We start from the raw sequence: 21,849 nt of genomic DNA on the forward strand, positions 1-21,849 counted from the left end.
CTCCAAGTCTGGGAAAGAGCTGGCTGAAGTTCTTCCTGAATTCTAGGGCATACATGCAGATTGCATTCACCTGCCATGCCATATCTTTCCCCCATCTTTGTCCTTGATCCTTTAGCCTCATTCACTTTCTTAAACCATCTCCCCAGGGGACAAGAGTATGCTTCCAGAAAACAGGCATGCCAGCATTTGAAGTGTGTGATTGTCTTTGGCCAGTTTTGCTTGGCAGCATTTAGGGCAAATATTTCTGCATAGTATATACAGGCGCTTGTGAAATGCCACTTCTGTAAGGAAAATAACATCACCTTGCTTGTTGCAACTTTCTGGTAAAAGAGGATGCATGCAAACCATAGATTCAAAGCATACACACCCCTCCAAGAATCCTGGAAACTGATTTGTTAAGGGTACTGGGAATTGTAGTTCTTTGAAGGGTAAACTAAAATTCCCAAGATTCTTGGAAGGGGGAAAGTGCCCTGAATGTATGGTGTGTATGCATCCAGAGTATTCTTTTCTAAGCAAAACATTCACACTATGCTGTTAGAAGCTATCAGAGGCAAAAAGTCTTCCTTTAGGAAATGGAAGTGTTGTCCAAATTAGAGTAAAAGGAACACGTACTCTGAAACAGAAGCAAGCAGACAACAAAGGTTGATAAAAAGAGCACGTTGCTAAATGCATGGTGACCGATAAATAAATAAAATAATAGCAGGAGACTGGCTAGGGAGGCAGATGAATCTTTGTATGATGACAGATTAACATCTCTTCTGGGAAAACTGGTGGGAAGTGTTGTAAAATATAGAATTGCCAGCCTATGGAAGAACAAGTCTTCCTGAAGCAGAAGCGGTATGACTTCCCTGTCTCACTGACCTGTTAAGAGTTCTTTGAGAGTGTCACCAAGCACATAGATAAAGGTGATCCAGCTGACACTGTGTACTTGGCTCTGAAAAAAAACTTTTGACAAAGTACCTCACCAAAGATTCCTAAGTAAACCTAGCAGTCATGGGAAAAGAGGAGCAGTACCCTCGTGCATGAGTAATTGTTCCTCACAATGGAGGGATGTAGACAGTGGAGCCCCCAAGAATTAGCATTGGGACCTGTACTTTTTCACTTGTACATAAATTAACAAGGGGCAATGGGTGAGCAGTGTGGTAGCCAAGTTTGCTGATGATACCAGATTGTTTAGGGTGGTTAAAAAAAGGGACCGTGAAGAGCTCCAAAAGCATCTCTCCAAACTGAGTGAATGGGCAGTAAAATGGGAAATACAATTTGATGTAAACAAGTGTAAAGTAGTGCATGGACCAGAAACAAGTGTGTGACAGCTGTAATTTTGTGCTATGGATCACTTCACTAAGAAAAGAATTGAAAATAAAAGTGCCAATATAGTAATGCCATTGTAGAAATCTATGGTTGCAACCACCCTTGGAATGCTTTGTACAATTATTGCTGCCTCACCTCAAAAAGGAAACCGTAGATCTGGAAAACATTAAGAAAAAGGCAACCCAAATGATTTGGGGATGAAGGAACGCCCCTATGAGAAAAGGTTACAACATCTGGTGCTTCTTAGTTTAGAGGAAAGGTAAATAAGAGTAGACATGAAAGAGGAGCATACAATTATGCATTGTTGTGGAGAAAGAAGAGGAGGAGGAGGAGTTTGGATTTGAAATCCCACTTTAGCACTACCCTAAGGAGTCTTAAAGCGGCCTTCCTCCCCCACAACAAACACTCTGTGAGGTGAGTGAGGCTGAGAGACTAGCCCAAGGTCTGAGAGAAGTGTGACTAGCCTAAGGTCACCCAGCAGCTGCATGTGGAGGAGCGAGGAATCAAACCCAGTTCACCAGATTACAAGTCCACTGCTTTTAACCACTACACCACACTGGCTCTCAGAAAGTGGATAGAGAAGTTTTTTTCTCCCATAACACTAGAACTCAGGAACTTCCAGTAAAGCTGGATCTCGAAAGATTCAGCACAGGCAAAACAATGGCCTAATGGCATACTTAAGCTATAGAATTCTCTCTCACAAGATGTAGTGGTGGCCTCCAATTTGGACAGGTTTAAAGGGGGATTAGACAAATTCTTGGACAAAGCAGTCAGAAGCTACTGGCCACAACACCTATGTTCTGCCTCTACTGTCAGAGACACTTAACCTCCGAATACTAGTTGCTGGGAATAAAAAAAATGGGGAGAGTGTCGTGGTGCTTAGGTCCTTGTTGGCTTCTCGTAGACACCTGATTGCCCATTGCAAGAACAGAATGCTGAACTAGATGGGCTTAATCCAGCAGGCTCTTCTTATGTTCTTAAACTTTAGAATCTGAATACTTTGAAAAGAGAAATCATTCAAAAGGGTGGGAGGCTTACATCATAGGATTTTTTTTAAAAAAAATGTTTTGAAATGTAATATCAGCAACATATAAACTTAATATCAACAGTACTAAACGCATAGTGAAAGATTTTCTGAGGAGATGTATATAAGACGTCAAAAGCGTAACCCGGTTTTATAATGGGTTACTTCACTTTGTAAACCCTACCGGGAGGCATTATAAAATTGTAGTGCTTGTTCAGAAACTTCCATGAAACAGAGTGGAATGGCTATTTGTCAAGTTGAAACTGGTAAATTCAGCGAGTTAATAAAAACAAATTAAAAGTGCAAATAAAATATTTTGAGCTAACTGTGGAAAGGTTTGAATGGACAATCAAATTAATGACAAAACTACCGGGTGATGATGACCGAAAGTTATTTTGAATAATACTGGATCAGTAATGTAATTTAGCTTTTCAATGGTACATATTTAGCTACAGAAAACCCTTGTCTATATAAATGACAGCTTTCTATTTTCTGGAAGAAATCAGTACAAGATTGGAACACGCTCAACCCTACCAAACTGAAAATCTGCAGACTAGCTAATGTTAGTGTAATTAAGGTACAGCATTTGAAAGGGCATGACATTTCAAACAATTTTTGTTGTATGTAAACACATGCATCTCAAAACACACTCAAATAATACTTATGCATGATTAAGAACATAAGAACAGAGCTGCTGGATCAGACTGAAGGCCTATCTGGCCTAGATTCTGGATCGCAGTGGTTAACCAAATGTCTATGGGAAGTTCATAAGCAGAACAGGAGGACATTAGCTCTCTACTGCTCATGATCTCCAGCAACTCATTATTATAAGTATTTATGGAAAATAAAATGCATCAGTAGAAATGTTTGCCAACCGCTACTTATTTGCAGCTTGATTAGTCGGGCTTGGGTGGGCTCAGGTGAGGGGCAGGTACAAAGGCTTTGGAGTCTGAATGGGCTAGGTGGGAAAACAAACACTCTGTTTGGCACTAACACAATAGGGTTTTCCCCCCAATATAATGTTGTTGTAAAGTCTGAACTCACCTGTTTCACTTCACTTTTTCTGTTGTGGATTTCTCTATGCCCCCTTCCTCTTTTTTAAATTGCACATTTACTACAGTGGTACCTCGGGTTACAAACACCTCGGGTTACAAACACTTCAGGTTACAGATTCTGCTAACCCAGAAGTAGTACCTTGGGTTAAGAACTTTACCTCAGGATGAGAACAGAAATCATGCGGCAGCGGGAGGCCCCATTAGCTAAAGTGGTACCTCAGGTTAAGAACGGTTCCAGGTTAAGAACGAACCTCCAAAATGAATTAAGTTTGTAACCAGAGGTACCAAACTCACTGGCCAGCAGGCTACACACTGCAAGCGCCTTACGCATTAGTGCAGCAAATGATGCCTCTTTAACAGGACCCATCCTCGTGAACCAGGAAGGGACCATCTCCAGGTGGGTGAAGTGATAAATATCTCTTGGCATCTTTTTCTGGACAAGGACCGGGCTTACCAGTGGCAGGCAGCCGCATCAAGGCACTTCTGCCCAACTGGTCCATTTTGGAATTTCAAATAGTGAGCACCAGCTCAGCATCAGAAAGCTGAACGTCCTGCAAAAGCAAGCCCCTGGGAGCCCTTCCCTGTGCTGGCTCCAGCACTATTTTGCCCACACGCAGTGCACCAAAAAGTGCTATTGAAAAAGCTGCTGCAAAGTGCCTAACCTCATAAGTAGACCAGCAGACAAGTCTTAACTTGCTGCGCACCAAGAATAAAAATGTCAAATGTGACTGGCCTCCTACCTAGCGACTTTGGAGGCTGCAACCTGGCCCAACCAACAAGAGCCTTGTGCACTACAAACTTTGCACAAGGAACTCTAGAATAAATGAAATGGCAGAAAATGAAATGGCAGAAGACTGAATTCTGATGGACTTCACAGCACGACACATATACCGCAGGTGAGCCAAATATTGCAACACCTGATTTGTGGATGGCGGCACTGTACTGTTGATTGTCCAGTGCTGTGCTCTGAAAGTAAAGAGTCCATCCAGGCCTTCTTATAAGACCTCAATGTGGAAGGAGAAACAGAAGCTACTACTCCCTGGAAGGACTAGCTGCTGCCAAGGTTCCAAAGCTGAACCAGGAAATATTCCGGAAGCTGCTGGGCATCAAGAGCCAGGGATCTGAAGTGCTCCATCTGAAAACGGGATAGGGCATCAGCAATAGCATTATTAGTGCCAGGAGAAAACGGGCAGAAAACACAATATTAAACCTGAGGCACCGCAGCACAAATGTGTGCAATAGGGCAGAGACTCTGCTGGAATGTGACAACTGCCTTGCCAGAATGCTCACCATGGCCTGATTATCAGGCTAGAAACAGACCCGCCGGTCCTTGAGCTCCATGGTCCAGATGTGCACTGCTACTACAATGGGGGAAAACTCAATAAATGTTAAATCACGGGTAACGGCTATACGCTGCTAGTGCTCAGGCCACTGCTGAGCACACCAACGGCCATGGAAATAAAGCCCAAAACCCAAGGATCCAGCAGCATCTGAATGGACCTGGAAATCAAATTGCAGATTCAAAGTATCCTGCCATAAGGATACGCCATTCAACTCCCTCAGGAATTCAAGCAACATCTCGAGGTCTGCTCTGACCTCACTGGGCAGTCACACCCAATGATGGGGTGACCGCAGGCCTGCAGAGAGTCTTGCTAAGCGTGCACAAAAAAGGGCGACCAGGGGCAACCACCCTGCATGCAAAATTCAAATGGCCCAACAGGGACTGAATCTGCCTCAAGGTAACCTTTTCCTGTGGCAACAATTCCATAATGATGTCACACAGGGCCACCAATTTTCCTTCAGGCAAAGAGGAACTTTGTGCCACAGTATCCAACTGGATTCCAAGGTAAGACAACCTCGTGACTGGGCCTTCAGTTTTATCAGCCACCAAGGGAACACCCAACTCCCTAGTTAGGTCATTAAATGCAACAGTAATAGCAAGCATTCGTCAGAATTGGATGCAGAACTTAGTAAAAAGTCATTGAGGTAATGGGTCATGCCGCTTCAACTTGTCTTGGCACGCAAGGCCCAGTCCAAAAATGTACTGAAGGCTTCAAAAGCTGCACAAGATATAGAGCAGCCCATCGGCATGGCTTTATCCACATAATAAGCTCCATCCAACTGGAAGCCAAGCAACTTAAAATCATGGATGAACAGGAAGTAAGCGGAAAGCAGATTCCACATCACACTTTGCCAAAAGTGCACCCTTCCCAAAGCTTCTTGACCACTTGGTCAAAGGTGGCATTCTTGACAGAACACAACCCAGGAGGGATGGCATCATTTACTGATGAACCCTATGAGTAAGATAAATTGTGAATTAGGCGAAATTCCCCAGGGGCCTTTTTAGGCACCACACCCAAAGGGGAAAGGTGCAAATCTGGGTAAGGAGGGCACTCAAATAGTCCAGCCATCCTTCCCAGTGATAATTCCTTCCTGATCATTTTCCCGGCTATATCAGGCATCTCTCTCACTGATTTTTTATTTTCAACTTTCGTGGCCTTGGGCGGGAACACCACTGGAATACGAAAGCCCTCTGAAAATCCCAGCCACAAATATGAAGCAGCTACCAAATTGGGGTAGATGCACAGCCACTCCCTCAAGGCAGATAACTTAATGGGAGTGTGAGCTAGGGTCAATAAGCCATCACTTAACATCCTGGGCTGCTTGAGGAGAGGCTCCTTTCTGCTCCTGCATAGGCCGATAAACCACAGGGGGTGGCACAGAATGCAGTGACTGAGAGGGACCTCTAATGACCCTCTTAGAAGGGAGTGCAGGACTGGGATTCCTTTTAATAGGCATCACGATCCTTTCTTCTTGCATAGGGGTACTAATTACAATCACACAAAAGGACCTAGGCCTTGAAATGGCGCTCCTGTCTCAACAAGATGGCGCTCCTGCCAAGGCAAAATGACACTCCCACCAGAAACTAATCAGGAACTAACCTGTCCCTGTGACCTAAAATGGCGGCCGGAATGAAATGGGGTTTTCCCCCCACCCTTAACAAATACCCGACAAAGCTAAAACAAAAGGGGCACAATCAAGGCAAGGAGAGGGAACTCTCACTGCAATGAATCCAATAAAGGACTTAACAAGCGCTAATAGAGCAACAATTGCAATTGCCCAAAGTTGCGTATTAAGCACAAGGCTGCTGCTGGAGCTGGAACACCAGCCGCTGCAATGTGAGGGAGCAATAAATGGGCAGCGGCAAGCTCCACAATGGGAGCGCCTGGGGGCTGGAGTCCCAGAGGGGCAAAGCCACACTGGAAGGAAGGGAAAGGGAAGGGAAGGAGAAGAGGACAACTCAAAAAGGAACAAAGGCAATGAAAAGGGGGAATAAAAAACGGAAAGAAATCGCCAAGACGATCCGTCGAAGGTAAGTCTCTCGGCTGCACAGAGGACACACTGTTAGCTTGTTCCGAATGCACGAGCCAAAAGAGGAAGCTCTGGGTCACGTGCATGGGTATATATAGGTCACTCGATCCATTTAGACTGTGCCCCATTGGTCAGATTGAACCCAACAATGAGGGACCTACCAATCGGGTGTTGTGGCTATCCAATCTCACCCACCCACAACACAGGAGGTCAGTCTGCAGGTCTCACCTTAACACATGCCCTCTTTTAGGGAGGACACGATTTATCTAAATACACAACACATATTCAATTAGTAAAGAAGGATTAATGGAAATTTGCTTTTTTCACTCTTTTTACTGCTTGACTTTTTAAATCAACTATTCAGTCACATTAATCTTTTCCTTATATCTGTTCTGTTTGATTTTTAATCAAAACAGAAGGAAAGGAAAACTGAACCAAGCTGTATTTCAATTCCAGGAAGTCAACTTGAAATAGTTGTGCAAATTTATCTCGTTGAACATTACTAAGAAATGGGACTTGCACATTAGATGTGGCACGAAATTGTTCTGCAGAATTATACCATAATCTATTTCTTTTATTGTGTTCACAATAACAGCCAGTATCTGAGAAATTGTTATGAAAATCAATCATATCCCCATACTACATTCTAATGTGTATAGCGATGTTCAAAGGGTGTATAGTTAAGTGCCAAACTGAATTTACAGTCAATTTCACTGTTATCCCCAAACATTAAAAGGAAAATGAAATGTAATGGAGGTTGTTAAAAATAATTGCCCTGGAAACTGCAGAGTAAAAACATTATTTGACTTTTTTCATGTTGTCTGATAGGAGTGCTTTGCTGTTATATCTTAATTTGAATATTTCTTAATTTGTTTTGTATTTTTTTATTTCCATCCTGTTTTTCTTCCTAGGGACTCAAACACACACACACACACACACACACACACACACACACACACACAATCTGTGCAATACATCAACATAAAAGACTGTGATATCACTGTTTGGGCATGTGTTTTAATCTGGTTTTTAGTTTATTATTTTATGTTTTAAAAAGTTAACTTTTTTTCCACTGATAATTATATTCTATTACTCTTTTTGTAAATTGCTTTGAGGTTTTATTATAATCAAATGGTATATAAATTTTGTGAAATAAATGGCCAAGCTCACCACTGCTTGCCCTTAGTGATGAGTGAATCACTTTCCCAGGCTTCAGTTAACCAAAGTGTTTCTAATCTAAAATGTCAGAAAATAGCTCAGTTATTTTCATTACCAATCCCAATTCTAGGCCCTTTCAAAGCCTGCTGCACTTTTAACCAATTGCAGCTTTCATGAATCCCCGCCTCTAATTTGCTGTGAACCCCCATGTTTCCCCCAAAGTATCCATGAGCCCTCATCCCTTCTCCAGCTCCTCAACTATGCTTGCCTTGCTCAATACTGCTGGGATTTACTTTCAGGTATAGTGCCATTGAACACTGTGATGCACTCCTGAATAGACACAGAAATAACTGCATCTTTCCCCTGTTGAATAATTATTACAAACAGCTTGCTCCTAGCTGCTTTAAATTAAGGCCTTTTCCTTTTGCCTACTAACACCCCTTTTGCCCTTCTTCCACATTTTGGGTTTTGTTTGCTAATTAACTTCCAGTCTCATAACGGGTTTTGATGAACTTCAAAGACTTGATGACCTCTTTGTGCGTTTTAGTTTATCTTCCTTTTTCTTTTTTGAGTGTGTGTGATTTCTAACAGATCGATGCCTCTTCCGTCCTGAGACTTCTCTCTCAATCTGGATAGTATTCAACAAAACTCCACAAAAGATCTTAAACATGTATTTTATTGAAGTTCACAAGGCACATGGACTCACATTCCAGGAGGCTGTCCTTTTGGCTCTGAAGAAATGTGGTTAGAAAGCTCTTTATAATAAAGTTCTCTATGGAGTCTTTGTAAGAACAAGCAAGTTTCCCTCTCTTCCTGAGCTTGCAAACTGAACTAGGTTGCAAAGGAGAGAGGGAGGTTTTCCCCACTCTGGGCAGAGCCAATAGAAACTAAAATATTACTGTGCCTCCATTTCCCAGCCTGTGTTGAGATCTGGAAATGGAAAATGTGCTACCTTTTCTTAAAGGGGCAACAATAATATTCCTTCTACCTAATACTTATACACTGATTTTCTATCACTAATTAAATGAACCCTGTAAGGGCAGAACAATGTCTCTTCCTGCGGGTTTTTTGGACTAGGAAATAACATATGTCAGCAATAAGCCACCAGGAGCAGGATATCTTGGCTATCAGCTCTCTGTTTGTTACTTTCTATAAACAATCCAGCTTCCAAAAGAAAAATAAACAAAAATAATTTATATCTGATAGGGAGTTCCAGCTGTTTCCTTATATTTCAACTATGGGCATGTTATTACTTGCTGCTGAACTTTCTGGCAAATGTGTGTTTTAGTTAGCAAATGACTTGAGGTGGAGGGAGACAGTTAGCTGAGAAGGCATGGGAAGAAACTACAGTAAAAGTTTATAATTTATTCTTTGGAGATGCTGTTTTATGTTCTTGGAAGATTCTGGGTTTTCAGCTTCTTTACAATGCCAGATTATTTACCATCCTCTTTAGAAACTGCTCAGTTTAGTTAAATCTTCTCATAATTTTACATACCTACGGAGTGCACTAATTTTGCATGCATGCATGTGCACAGCCACACATACACAATCTACCAGTGGCACTCTAGGAATAAACATTCGCCTGTTACCCTTAAAAAGTTATGCATTTATCTTTCCACTTACTACAATACTCTGAAGATAAATGTACACACAGTTGCCTCTGTTAAGAAAGGGATTTCTTGGATACATTTACAGAAGCAGTCTCTATTTTAAAATCAAAACTTCACTGTATGAACCACATGCATAAAACTTCAGTGGTTCCCAAGTGCTATCTGTAAATATGGGCACTCCAATCTAATGGCAGGGTTATGTGTTTGAATGCACATAATGTTTGTTCTGCCCATACACATTTGTTAAGGATGCAAGTGTGCATGGGCAAGTAGGGGAAGAAGTGCAGATCTGGGGGAAATCATCATTGTTATTTTATTGACAACTTTATTGGTTTTTCAATTATATTTTAAAACCATCCTTTTTATACACACCAATATTCACAATAAACAATTCGACGCACTGAACATTCCAACGTTTAACATGTATGCATAAACTAAAGAGAAAATAAACTCCGCAGGAGAATCTCTAACAAATCAATAAATATTATTAAAAACAAGAATAAATAAAAAGCAGCCAATAGTGATAGCAGTATTATTACCCCAATCCATAAAGTCATGTGTCTACTTTTGTGTATCCACGAGGACTTTCAGCATGTGTTTCTCAAACAGTAGTTCTCTATGAATTAAAGATGCATGGGGAAGTTTTATCATATTGTACAGGAGATGCTGCTGGTGAAAGGGGGCAGGGAGGCTAGAATTTCACTGGGCATGCCAAGTCCTTCGGGACATCTGGATGTTGGCATCCATTTGTCCTGGGAGACAATGGAAGGGTGTGCCTTCAGAGGTAAAGTTAACCCGTTGGACAGTTACTGTGCCTGCTGTGGCTGTAGAGACCATGGGAGATATGTTTTGTTGCAACTGGGGCAGATTAAGATGTCCGGTTGTGCTGCTGCAAATGCACCATGATGTTTCTTCTCTCTTCACTCTTCCCAGCAGTCATTCACATATGGCTGGGTTAATGTAGCCCAGCCTTCATGCCACGTTTTCAGACATCTTTGTAACACAGATTTAGTCTGCCAACAGGCCTGGTGCCGGAAGCCAGGTCCTTGTAGAGCATGTCCTTAGATCATCATCATTTTTAATTTGTATACCGCCTTTCTTTCCTACAATACTCAAGGCAGTTTACAAGCTGAAGAAACAAAAAAATGTACATCTTATAACAATCTAATGCAATACAAAAATGTGGTAATAAAACATAACTTTAAAATAGGCAACCTCCATCAAAAAAGTAACATTCAACAATCATTATAATAGTATAAACTAATAATATCAACATATAAAAGTTAAACAGACATCCACTCAACAGTTACAATAATATCTAAACTATAATCAATAAAACAACGGCAAGCCACAGTACATAAAACAATACAATACACACTGAGAAGCAGAGGGTAGAGCAAGGCAGGTGGAAAGAGGCCTTGCCTGATGGAGTCTCTCCCCACAGTTCTTCTTCCAGGAACAGCTCCCTTATGAGGACTCCTAGGGCCGGAGAGTGGGGCGAGGCATATCCTGCCATCTTCCTTTCTGTGGATATGACTAAGCCTGCATAGATGTCACTGAGACAGGAGTGCGAACACACTGGGAATGTGGGCTTTGGGGAGTACATATTTGTTTGAGACCCTGTCCTGCTTGTCAGGAGGTCCTACACACGAGTAGGAGTCTGGCAGAGACACATGCCTGACTGGCATATTCTCTCCCTCCTGGTCATTCAGGAGATTCAAATTTTTTCTCCAGCCCAAACATCACAGCAACTGATACCTTAGAGGCATCAGCACATTTCAGGATCAGCAGAGTATAGGCAGTCAGTGTACAGACTCGGTAGCACAGCATTTGGCTAAACTACGTTTATTTACATATACACACTCGGAGCATCATAACTCAGCTCCTTCCTCTTCAGCACCAGAAAGCAAAGAGAAAGAACAAAGGACAAACTTCCTACATCACAGAAACACAGTAATACAAACATCCTGTCTCCATGACTTCCCACAATGTGGAATGAAAATATACACCGTCATGTGATAAAAACAATCCCATGACTGCAACACAGGAAAAGAATCCTAACAGTGCTATGTAATGCCCAAAATATTCTTGACACAGTGCATATGGAAAGCATTGAGACGTTGCTCCTAATGGGTATAAGTTGCCCATAACTCACTTCCATAAAACAGCATGCTCTATATACAAGCCTAGTAGACCATATTGGTGTCGGTCATTAGCATCAAATTCTCCCATAACCTTATGGAGAGGCGAGCCATTGCTGTAGCTGCCTTGCCAATACATTTGTCCAGCTCAGCATCAATGGAAAGGTTGCAGGATTAAAATATACCTCTTTTAATATAGGGTGATGATAGATAGCAAACACAACAAAAACTATACAATAGGCACTTGAGAATTTTATTGGACAGATCTGAGGATTCCAAATGGTCAACATTTTTCACTGTCAAGTCCCCCTTGTGGTAGGTTAGCCAAGTTAACTGAATCAGAGATGCCTCAGGGTGAGCAGGCAGCATGTCAAGCATTAGTTATTGCTTTCGTAGTAAATGCAGAGCAGGGAGGACCAATGGATCATTGCTACATAGCTCAGCTACACATTGCTACACAGGGATTCACACAGCTGCAAATAAAATGTTTTAAATGTATTGTAAAGTGAAATATACAACTGTGACACTGGTTGGTGACAGTGGGCTATGCAAAATTCAATGTGTTTTTCAAAACGTTTTTTAAAAAAGCATTTTCACATCGTTTTTTTATATGTGTGTTGATTCCACCCAGGAATTCTATTAAAAACAAATGTAAGTTATTTTTCCTTATGTAAGCGTGTTGAATATAATCATGAATTTACAGGATATAGACACAAGAATGTTAAACATGTGGGAGGACAGGGAGAGAGACATGAGAGACCAGTTGTTGAACAGGTGATAGTGGAAACTGCACTCATGAATGAGAGTACAAAGAGGGCAAGGAATGGGAAATGAAGATGATTCCCTACCCACACCCACGCCTATATAGCAGGAGCCAAGAGAAGACCTAATTTTGATCATGCAGTGAGGAGTCAGGTAGTTCTGAACCAAAATGGAGGTTAGGGTAGATTTTTTTGGGGGGGGAGGGTTAGGGTTTGCTGATAGGCAAACAAACTGGCAGATTGGCAGTAGTCAGAGAGCACTGGCCTGGTTGTCTGAGCAATAGGAAGACACTTCCCTTTCAGACTTCTTTGAAGAAATAACACCTTAGAGGATCAATCAAGTAAAATGGAAAAAATGGGGGGGGGGTAGAATTGTTCAGCTCATACTGTGGAACAACAGTTTTAGCACAGGAATACATGAATCTCATGAAAACTTTCAACGCCATTAGAGTGAAGAGGGAAGGAATAATCAGCACTGACACAAGGAGGAAGAAGATACCTCAAGAAGGAGAACAAACATTTGGACATGCCATTGGAAGTCTCAAAATTAGTGGGGATGACAATTAACTAAAATATACCAGTTTCTAGGGTGGCAAGAAGGCATTGGATTCCATTTTGAGCCATGTTGGTTGCATGCAGTGCTGTTTCCATTCCATTAAACTTTGGCTTCTGACAACAATTATGTTATTCATCTTGTTGTCTGCCATGCGGGAATTTTTAATTAATTGTGCTATTAATTGGCATCATTATTGTGTTATCCCACACCGCTCATGTCAATGTGAAGGCCATTCATTTCAATGCAAATGAAACACAATGAAATGGGGTGAGGAAAACACATCTTCAGTTACATATCATGGACTGATTACATATTGTGGACTGATAGCAGCAGTAAATGCCAATCGTATTTGCTGGTTTGATTTCCATTCTGGGCACTGGATGCATAAGCAAATGACAATTTCTGCTCCATTTTGTGTCTGAGTTATCTGATATCCCTACTGGTTTCTGCATTTTTCTAAATAACAATAATTGGATGCATTCAACTATAAAAATTCTTTGTAATTTATGCTTGCTTAACTTCTATGCACAGCTTACATGAAATACATTCCCCATCCAACAAAATATAAATACGAATGTAACTGGACAGAATTTTACAGAATTGAATGTCCAAAATTCGTTGCATAGTAAGATGCATCCGCAAATGTTGGTAATCCTGCTTCACATGATAAAGTGGATAATCAAAGACACTAGGGGAAAATATGATGTTTCAGGGACTTGGCAATCAATAGTTGATTTTCTAATAATTATTTAGGGAGCCATACTATCAGTTCAGAGGAAGGGGCAAGGTTTTGAAAATAGGATGGGCTTGGTATCTCAGCATTCCTATGGAGGCCTATGGTACAAAGGGGAGAATCTGTATTATAGAATACACTTGAAAATGGGAAGAAAGCTGCTTTGTAGTATATGCTTGATTCCTCTCACCTGCCCTAAACCATCAATACTTTTTTGTGTTGGAAGTTAGTTCTCAGTTCTGCGTAACAATATTCAATATGCCACGCTCTGCGTGTTTGGGGATAGGATTTTGCAAATAAGGGCTTTCCCCCTATGCTATGATAGCATTGATTGTACTTTAGCAATGTAAAAAGGAATAGCAGAGTCATTTGCTATTCCAGCAAATGTTCCAGTGTTAGGTCCCCCCACCCCCAGGAAATAATTCTTCTGGTCAATTTTTGTTTTTTGTCTGTTGCCTTCCTGTTGATGGTACAAGAACATTCATTTCATTTCACATTTCATGCAAAATAGATCCTCACCTGTGCATGTAAATGCACTATCGGCTTAGAATTTCACTTGAAGATTGTGATGTTTCTGAAGAGAAGAAACACAGGTTTGGCTTCTGTGGAAAAACAACTTTGCTTCCAGGCCTTCCTTCCGCAATTTCAGTTTTCTTTACCTGTAAAAACAAAAAACAAAACCTGCCAACCCTAGTCAGGAAATTAGGGGTGGGCCATAGCTCCATAGCAGAACACAAATTTTGCATGCAAACCCCAGCATCTCCAGGTCAGTTGTGGAAATAAATATTGGAGAACCACCGTCAGTCAGTTTAGAGAACATTGAGCTAATTGTCTGGCTCAGCATAGTCTTCATATGTTCACATATAATCTATGTTTATATTCAGTATCATGTGATATCTTGACTATAATTTGCATTTCACTTAGTAAATTTTGGGACAGCACTGATTCCACAATTGCCATGATTTGCCACTGTTTTATAACAATGAAGTTTGATTCAGTAGTGCAACATGACTTTTCCTATAGGGGCTTATTGCTTGAAAACCATTTCATAGAAATAAGCATCCCTTTGGGAAACATGCTGATCATACTATGAAAAGACCTATCACGTTATGAAATACATCTAGTGCAATTCTTTTAAATCATACATATTCATAATTAATTTGCCCTGCTCTTTGGGGTAAAAGATTAGTAAGTTCTGTGTGCATTCCATGTATTTTTTGCAAACACTGCCAATAGAATAGCTTAATTTATAATAAGGGGATTTGCCATGAAGGTGGTGCTGTTCAGTGCTTGTACTGGGTTCTGTTTGACAAGGTCAGGGCAAAATGCTGTTGTGAAGTTTAAAAGTGCTGCAGTTGGGAGCAGTTGTAAAGCCAAGGTCCCCACAGTTCATTATCAGCATTCCAAGTCTATCTATAGTGACCTTAGTCATTATCCATGTTGTGTAATTAATTATACTGCACTTTGACATTGTTCAGAACAAGGCAGAAGAATATTCAGGCTTCTGGCCAATTGTTCCTTGTTGAATAAAACAGATGTTGGAGCCTTCTTGAGTTCCTTAACACACAGTGGATGTTCTATTATGGAGGGTTTCAACCCATTTTTGTAACCCAAAATGATCTTCTTTTTCAGTCACCCTGTGTTTCTTTTCTGTCCCACCATTTCAATCATATACAGTCATTAATTTATGATCAGTTTGCCATTAATTCAATCTAACATGCACCAAACTTCATGATTAGCTCTGACCTACACAAAATAAGATCAACCAAATTGAGTGCAGACCATCAGCTATGAAGGGCACATGATTTACATCCAGAAGGTTCTTGGTCCAATCCCCAGCATCTCCAGTTAGAAGAATCAGACATTGAATAATAAAAATACTCTCTCTGTCAAGACTCTGGAAAACTGCAGCTAATACAGAGCTAGAGGGGGGAGGGGGAAATGTCTGATCTGGTAGAAAACAGCTTCTGATGTTCCTAATATGGGCTGCAAGGTGCTGGAAAATCTGCCTGTTTTTGAAGTTCCCAGAAGACAGGATATGAAGGAAGATTATTCAGTCCATCCTTTCTTAACCTGGTACCCTTTAGATGTTTTAAACTACAACTGCCAAAGGTCTTCCTGTTATCACCTGCCAAGTGCTAGAAACGCTGTTCCTGTTCTTGGTGAATTATTTGTTTAATGCCCACCATTCACTCTGTAAGGCCTCAGGGTGAGTTGCAGTATTAAACCACAGTACTAAAAAACAATTTAATACAACTTGCCCAAGAAGATAGTACAATAAGTTTATCTAATCCAGCCTTCCCCAACCTGGTACCTTTCAATAAGCAATAAGCAATAATAAACATTAATCACACCTTGGATTAACCTCATTGGCTACGATACTGCCACCTGTCAGCCTCAATCAGTATGGTTGTGCTGGCTGAGGATTATGAAAATTGTACAGTAGTCCAAAAACCTTGGAGGATGCCAGGTTGTGAAATGCTCATCTAGTTACTGGTATGACACCATTCATGGTTGATGGACTATTCTCAGCTTTGTAGGTTAGAAGCTGAAGAGACTTACGTTTGTGTTTTGGCAAACATGTTAATCAAGCATGGTTGCTGCAAAGTTGAGACTTTCAAATGAAAAGTTTTACATACCGCTCACCAGTTTCACCTTTCACCAGCAGGTATTAGAACATTTCTTTGGTGGCACCAAAGCAGATACTTGAGTCCAACATTTGCCTGTAAAGATAACACGACTAAAGGACTAAACAACAACATAGCAAATTATATAACTTGGAAATGAAATGGACTGTTCTGAAGTTCCCAAACAGTGCATTCTGCAGTTTCCCTTCTTTGTTTTTAAGTTTATAGAACATTATTTTAGTTGCACTCTTTGTAAAGCACTTTGTATTTATTCTATTTGCAGTGTTTTCTTAGACTTTAGGAGAAAGCTACGCATTCAGCAGCCTATCAGGATAGCAGATTAGGACCAAGCATTGTAGTGGACAGACTTTTTCTGAGGCAGGAGCTCTAGTTAGCTGTGTGTAGGTGCTGACTTGTATTACAAACAAGCCTGTTGCGATTATGAAGAACAGTTAAATTGTAGTACATGCCTGAGAATATTTATAGAAAATTATTTCTATGTATCAATATGGATGACCAGATTTTCTGGAGACAATTAAAAGAAATGGTAGACAACACTAGAACAAAAAACATTCATAAAACAGAAAGAGTCTTAGCATTAAACTCTGAGACTTGCAGTTTGTTTGTTTTACTTATTCAACAGCATATATATATATATATATATATATATATATATATATATATATATAGTTTAATCATCCATAACTTCTGAGTGGTTTACCCAAAATATGAAATGTTCCAATAAAAATATTGAGAACATTAAATATTAAAAGCAAGTTCACCTAAAACAAAGTAACAAAATGTAAGTCAGTCCAGCATCTGTTAAAATCTCACACACACACACACACACACACACACACACACAGAAACAAATTAAATCGCACATTAAAATTGCATGTCTGGGAAGGCTTGCCTATTTTTTAAAAAGTATTTAGAAGCTGCCAAAAACAAAACAGGGACGGTTCCAGCTTAATATCAACAAGTAGGGAGTTCTAGAGAATCAGTGCTGCCACAAAGAATTGATTCCATGCGAGTGTGGGGCAAACATTTTGTGGCATGTGCAAAACAGTCAAGTCGGCATATGTGGGTTAAAGTGATTCTTTAAGTAGAATAGCCCCAAGCTATTAAGAGTTTTATATACCAATAGTAACACTTTGAATTTGACCTGGTACAAATCAGCAGCTAATGTAGATCTCTGAGCAGAGGATTAATATAATCTCCTGCACTAACTGCAGTTCCCTAACCACTAGCATGAGAAGTCCTGCATAGTTGGAGAGGCAGGGAGAGATGACACCTGACATGCTCACTGAATAAGTCTTAGAGTTACTGCTAGAATTCCCTGTGTAAAGACAAGATAAGTCAACAGCCATCTGATGGCTGCAGGAGGGATGGGCAATGAGCACAGTGAAAAGGGGATGGTAAAAACTCTGGATGGATGTGAGGCAGTACTTCAGATATGTTTTGGAATATGGGAGTAAATGAGCTGGACCTCTAATCTCCATACTGCCTAGGTAGCCAACATGGCAACCTTTCAAATGTTGGTGGACTACAACTCCCATCATCTCTAATCACTGGCCATGCAGGCTGAGGCTAATGGAGTTGGGAGTCCCAACAACATTTTGAGGACACCACATCGCCTACCTCTGCTATAGTTTCTGGATAGGGAGGAGTGTCCAAAAGACTTGTGCAAAATTGTGTATAAATTATGCAATTTATAAATATATATCAGGTTGCTGGAAGCATAAGAAGCGTAAAACAACAACTTAAATAAGTGGAAGGATGTTAACCAAGCCTCCAGTTTTTCAAAGTAGACAAGACATTTTAGTGGGAGGTGGGGAAATATCTGACATTATGAGTTGGCATCAAGTCCACAGAAATTATGCCTTCCTTGGCACTGGATTTACATCTGGATATATAAAAAGTATGGGATAGACTCAAATGGGAGAACATAGATGTGGAGAGGACTGTATTTCCACATCTCACATTTCTTCCCTATACTTGGCTCACTCAGCAATTTTTGGAACTCCTGTTTGTTGTGACTGGTGATGGCAATACAGCCAACAGAGGCAAAATGTGACAGACTGAAGTCACTGCAGAACATCTAATTTTGTTTTAAACACATACAGAATATCATGTTCTCCAAAAGGTTTCTAGAGCTAATTTTCTAAACATTGTTGAACCAAATGTTGCTTTCCATTCAAGCTTTTTGGTGATTTTTTTTTTTTACAAATGCATACAATGAATGACTCTTAAGAATCCAATTCAGCAAAATCAACACCTTGAACTGTGAAACTAGAATAGAGCACTGATGTGACAGATTCCTCCAAACTGACCCCAGTAAGGAGGAAAAGCTCCAGCATGCTACACTAGCTCAATGCCTCCTCAAAAGTTTGATCCCCCCAAAAAACAAGTTATTATATGCTCTGAAAAATAATTTGAGGTTGAGGTGAAGATTATGTATAGCATGCAGACTATACACTTTGTATACCAGATCTACTCACATAAGAGGACTCTTTTGTATTTAGACTACAGCTCAGTCCTCATTTTTATTTTCTGCTGAGCAGCTTAAAGAGTTTTGTCAGAAGATGGGGATGCATGGTACATAATCCTCATGATGACTCCTGTAGCATTTCCAGAGTTGTTTACCCCTCGGTCATAGCATGGCTGCAAGCTCTTGACATTGCCTGCTTGCTTTAGTCCAGCCCTCTCATTTGCCCCACTGCCCTTAGGCATTTCCTAGGCAAGCACCCTTTGTATATATGCTGAGAAGAGTGGAAGGAATTAACATGAGTTGGTTGAGCCCTGTGTGGATCCTTTTATGCCTTGGCTCACAGTGAAGGATTATACCCATAGTTTCATATACATCGTTTTAAGTACAAAAAAGCTTCAGGTATGTAATTCTAAAAGGGGGGCACATAAGTTTGCATTCAGTTAATTATTTTTAAAGTAGCAAATACCAGTTCAGTTAAAATATGAATACTGTTGTTCATTATTTTTTAGACCTCGCTGGCTTTTATGTGTTATGTTGGTTTATCCATGTGTACTCATATATATATATATATATATATATATATATATATATAAATACTGTTTTCAGATGAATTTGACAGTGAGTGATAAAAGGCCAACCTGTTGCCGACCTACTGGTACCACTAATAAATGCTGCATTGTGTTCTTTTCTGGTCACCTTTTCCATTAAACTGTGCTTTGTGAGTTCTATGGTTGTAGGTACACTCTGCTTACCGATGTGCAAATATGTTCTCTTGAGTACAGCAGATTTTATTTTAAATAAACAGCAATTGAGTTGCCTCTTGCCAGTGTCTTTAATGTGGCAAACAGAGAGACGTTTTATCTGATTAAACTGAGGGAAAAAAAGAAAGAAAAGAAAAGAATACACAATTCCAAAGAAAAAAGTTAGCATCCAGTGCTACTGTGTGTCCCACAGGTTCTTCTTCTTCCACTTTGACCCAAACTGCCTGCACTGGTGAGTTAGAGGAGGATATTGCGGCAACTGCTGGTGATATTACGGTTGCTAGCACATCTGATGATGTTACTGTATCCAGTGTTACTACTGTCACCAGCCCTAGAGTTTCCGAAGAGCAGCGAGTCCAAGCTGTGAATCTCAGAAAATCAGATCTGGAAAACACCACTTCCAAGGAGTCGCTCTCCCTTCAACCAGCAATTACCCAAAGTACAAGAAGACGACCAAGAAATGCTGAGCAGATAGAAAGACCTAAAGAGCTTGCAGTTGTTACACATAGAGGTATTGGATGTTATTTTTCTTGTGCCCATTTAGTCTACAGCCATAGATGTGTTGCCTACACTAATTCTCCCCCACTCCTGTCCCCCGATTCCCTAAATGAAAGGGTAGGAAAGGGTAGGTTATGAAAGAAAAATTGGAACTGATGAGATCAGCATTCGGGGTCTAGGAAGTAGAGTACTAAATGCTACTGGGACTCTGGATCTGTGTCTAGAAATCCAGGTGTCCCTCTAAAAAGTAGGAGAGATGCTCATATTGGAGGAAGACAGCTTCCACATCAAGGCCACAGAAAATTAGCTTATTGTACAGATAAGCGACTGCCATGAAGTGGATGCCATATGACCGCCATATTGGTGGAACTGACTCTGCTCAAGCAAATAGCGTCGATTTCAAATTATATAATACTTTTGTAAATTTGGCAGAGTAAGAGAGATACTGAAATGTACATGGCAATAACATAGTGTGGTTCAGTTTGTCATATAAACTTATGGCAGTTTTAACTTGCCCTGTTATGCTCCTTAATGAAGGAAGCAAAGAACAGACCATTAATTAATACAGCCTCAGAACTGAACAGCTTCAGAAAATGCTTCCTTAATCTTAAAATTATTTCAAGAATCACAATATTAAAAATACTATGGAAGTGCAGTGCCATTTAAGTTAAATATGCATTATTTAAAATGTAAAATATTTAATTTTTAACTAAAGGAAATAGTACAGCCTGATCTAAAAATAGGTTTTATGGGAATGATCCCATAATTTGAAATCTTTTGTACGCATTTTTACCTTGTTTTTCAAAATAAATTATTAGGACAGCCTATAAAAGAAAGTAAAAATGCAGCAACTGAGGAACATCCTAAAAGAACAGTTTACAAGCAGCATGGAAGTCATTAGCAGAGATATAAACAGGTCAAATGAAAAGTCCTGAGAAATTTAAAACAAAAACCATTTGGCAGGCGCTGAAATTGAATCCAATACGCTTTCCTGGGAAATGCATACCATAGTCATGGCATTACTACTGAGAAGTCCCTTTCCCCAGTAGAATAATCCATATTTGAATCGGTTGGATTCAGAGTTAAACATGGGGAATGGGGCTGATGGAAGTTGACTTTGCCACTCTCTTTTCCCAGCAACAGCCCCTCCTAGCCAACCAAAAATGCTCACTGGGTTCAGGGGACCCTGCTAGATGGGGTGGGCTGTGGACCAGAGGGCATATAGGGAAAGGGGATAGCCCCAAATCATGCAGAGCCACTTTCCACCAGTAGAATTCCAAAGTTGCCTTTGCCTGATTCTTGGGGGGAACTGCATTCTTCCAGTTGCACAAACCACAAATGGGCCCCAGCCCTCTTGAAGAACAGTTTGGAGTCTGGAAGTCTGCCATTGGACTTAGTAGCAGGCAAATCAGCTTCCCTCAACCCCATTACTCATGCTTAACTCTGGATCCAACTCTATGAAAGTAGAATGTGTGTGTGTGTGTGTGTGTGTGTGTGTGTGTGTATACACACACATGTACACACACACACACATATATAATAATAATGCCAAATATGGTAAATGGTGTACTATTTAAGGAGTAGATAGAGAACAGTTCTAGAGGATAGAGTTCTTCAATAGCAAATCATACCAAGGAAAAATGCTTGTGCAATGTACCTTTTTCTGACCATTAACTACTGCCATTTCTGTACCTTTAATTTTAAGAAGTTTATGGCTTCCTGTCACCTCTGTCTAGACATCTGGCTTTGGT

The 21,849-nt window shown here is 40.4% G+C and overlaps 1 protein-coding gene across 4 annotated transcripts in view; it reads left to right on the forward strand.

Moving 5' to 3' along the window:
- The window catches only part of CSMD3 (CUB and Sushi multiple domains 3), a 594,298-nt gene that overhangs the window by 238,420 nt on the left and 334,029 nt on the right, over positions 1–21,849 (forward strand). For 2 of the 4 annotated variants that reach the window (XM_053395420.1, XM_053395417.1), the window contains exon 7: positions 19,794–20,111. The exons of the other annotated variants lie outside the window; for them this stretch is intronic. In XM_053395420.1, coding sequence (XP_053251395.1) covers positions 19,794–20,111 — 318 coding nt within the window. The remainder of the gene's footprint in view (positions 1–19,793; positions 20,112–21,849) is intronic. 4 annotated transcript variants of the gene reach the window in all.

Source organism: Podarcis raffonei, chromosome 7 (assembly GCF_027172205.1).
Source record: "Podarcis raffonei isolate rPodRaf1 chromosome 7, rPodRaf1.pri, whole genome shotgun sequence".
In the NCBI taxonomy this organism is placed as follows: Eukaryota; Metazoa; Chordata; class Lepidosauria; order Squamata; family Lacertidae; genus Podarcis; species Podarcis raffonei.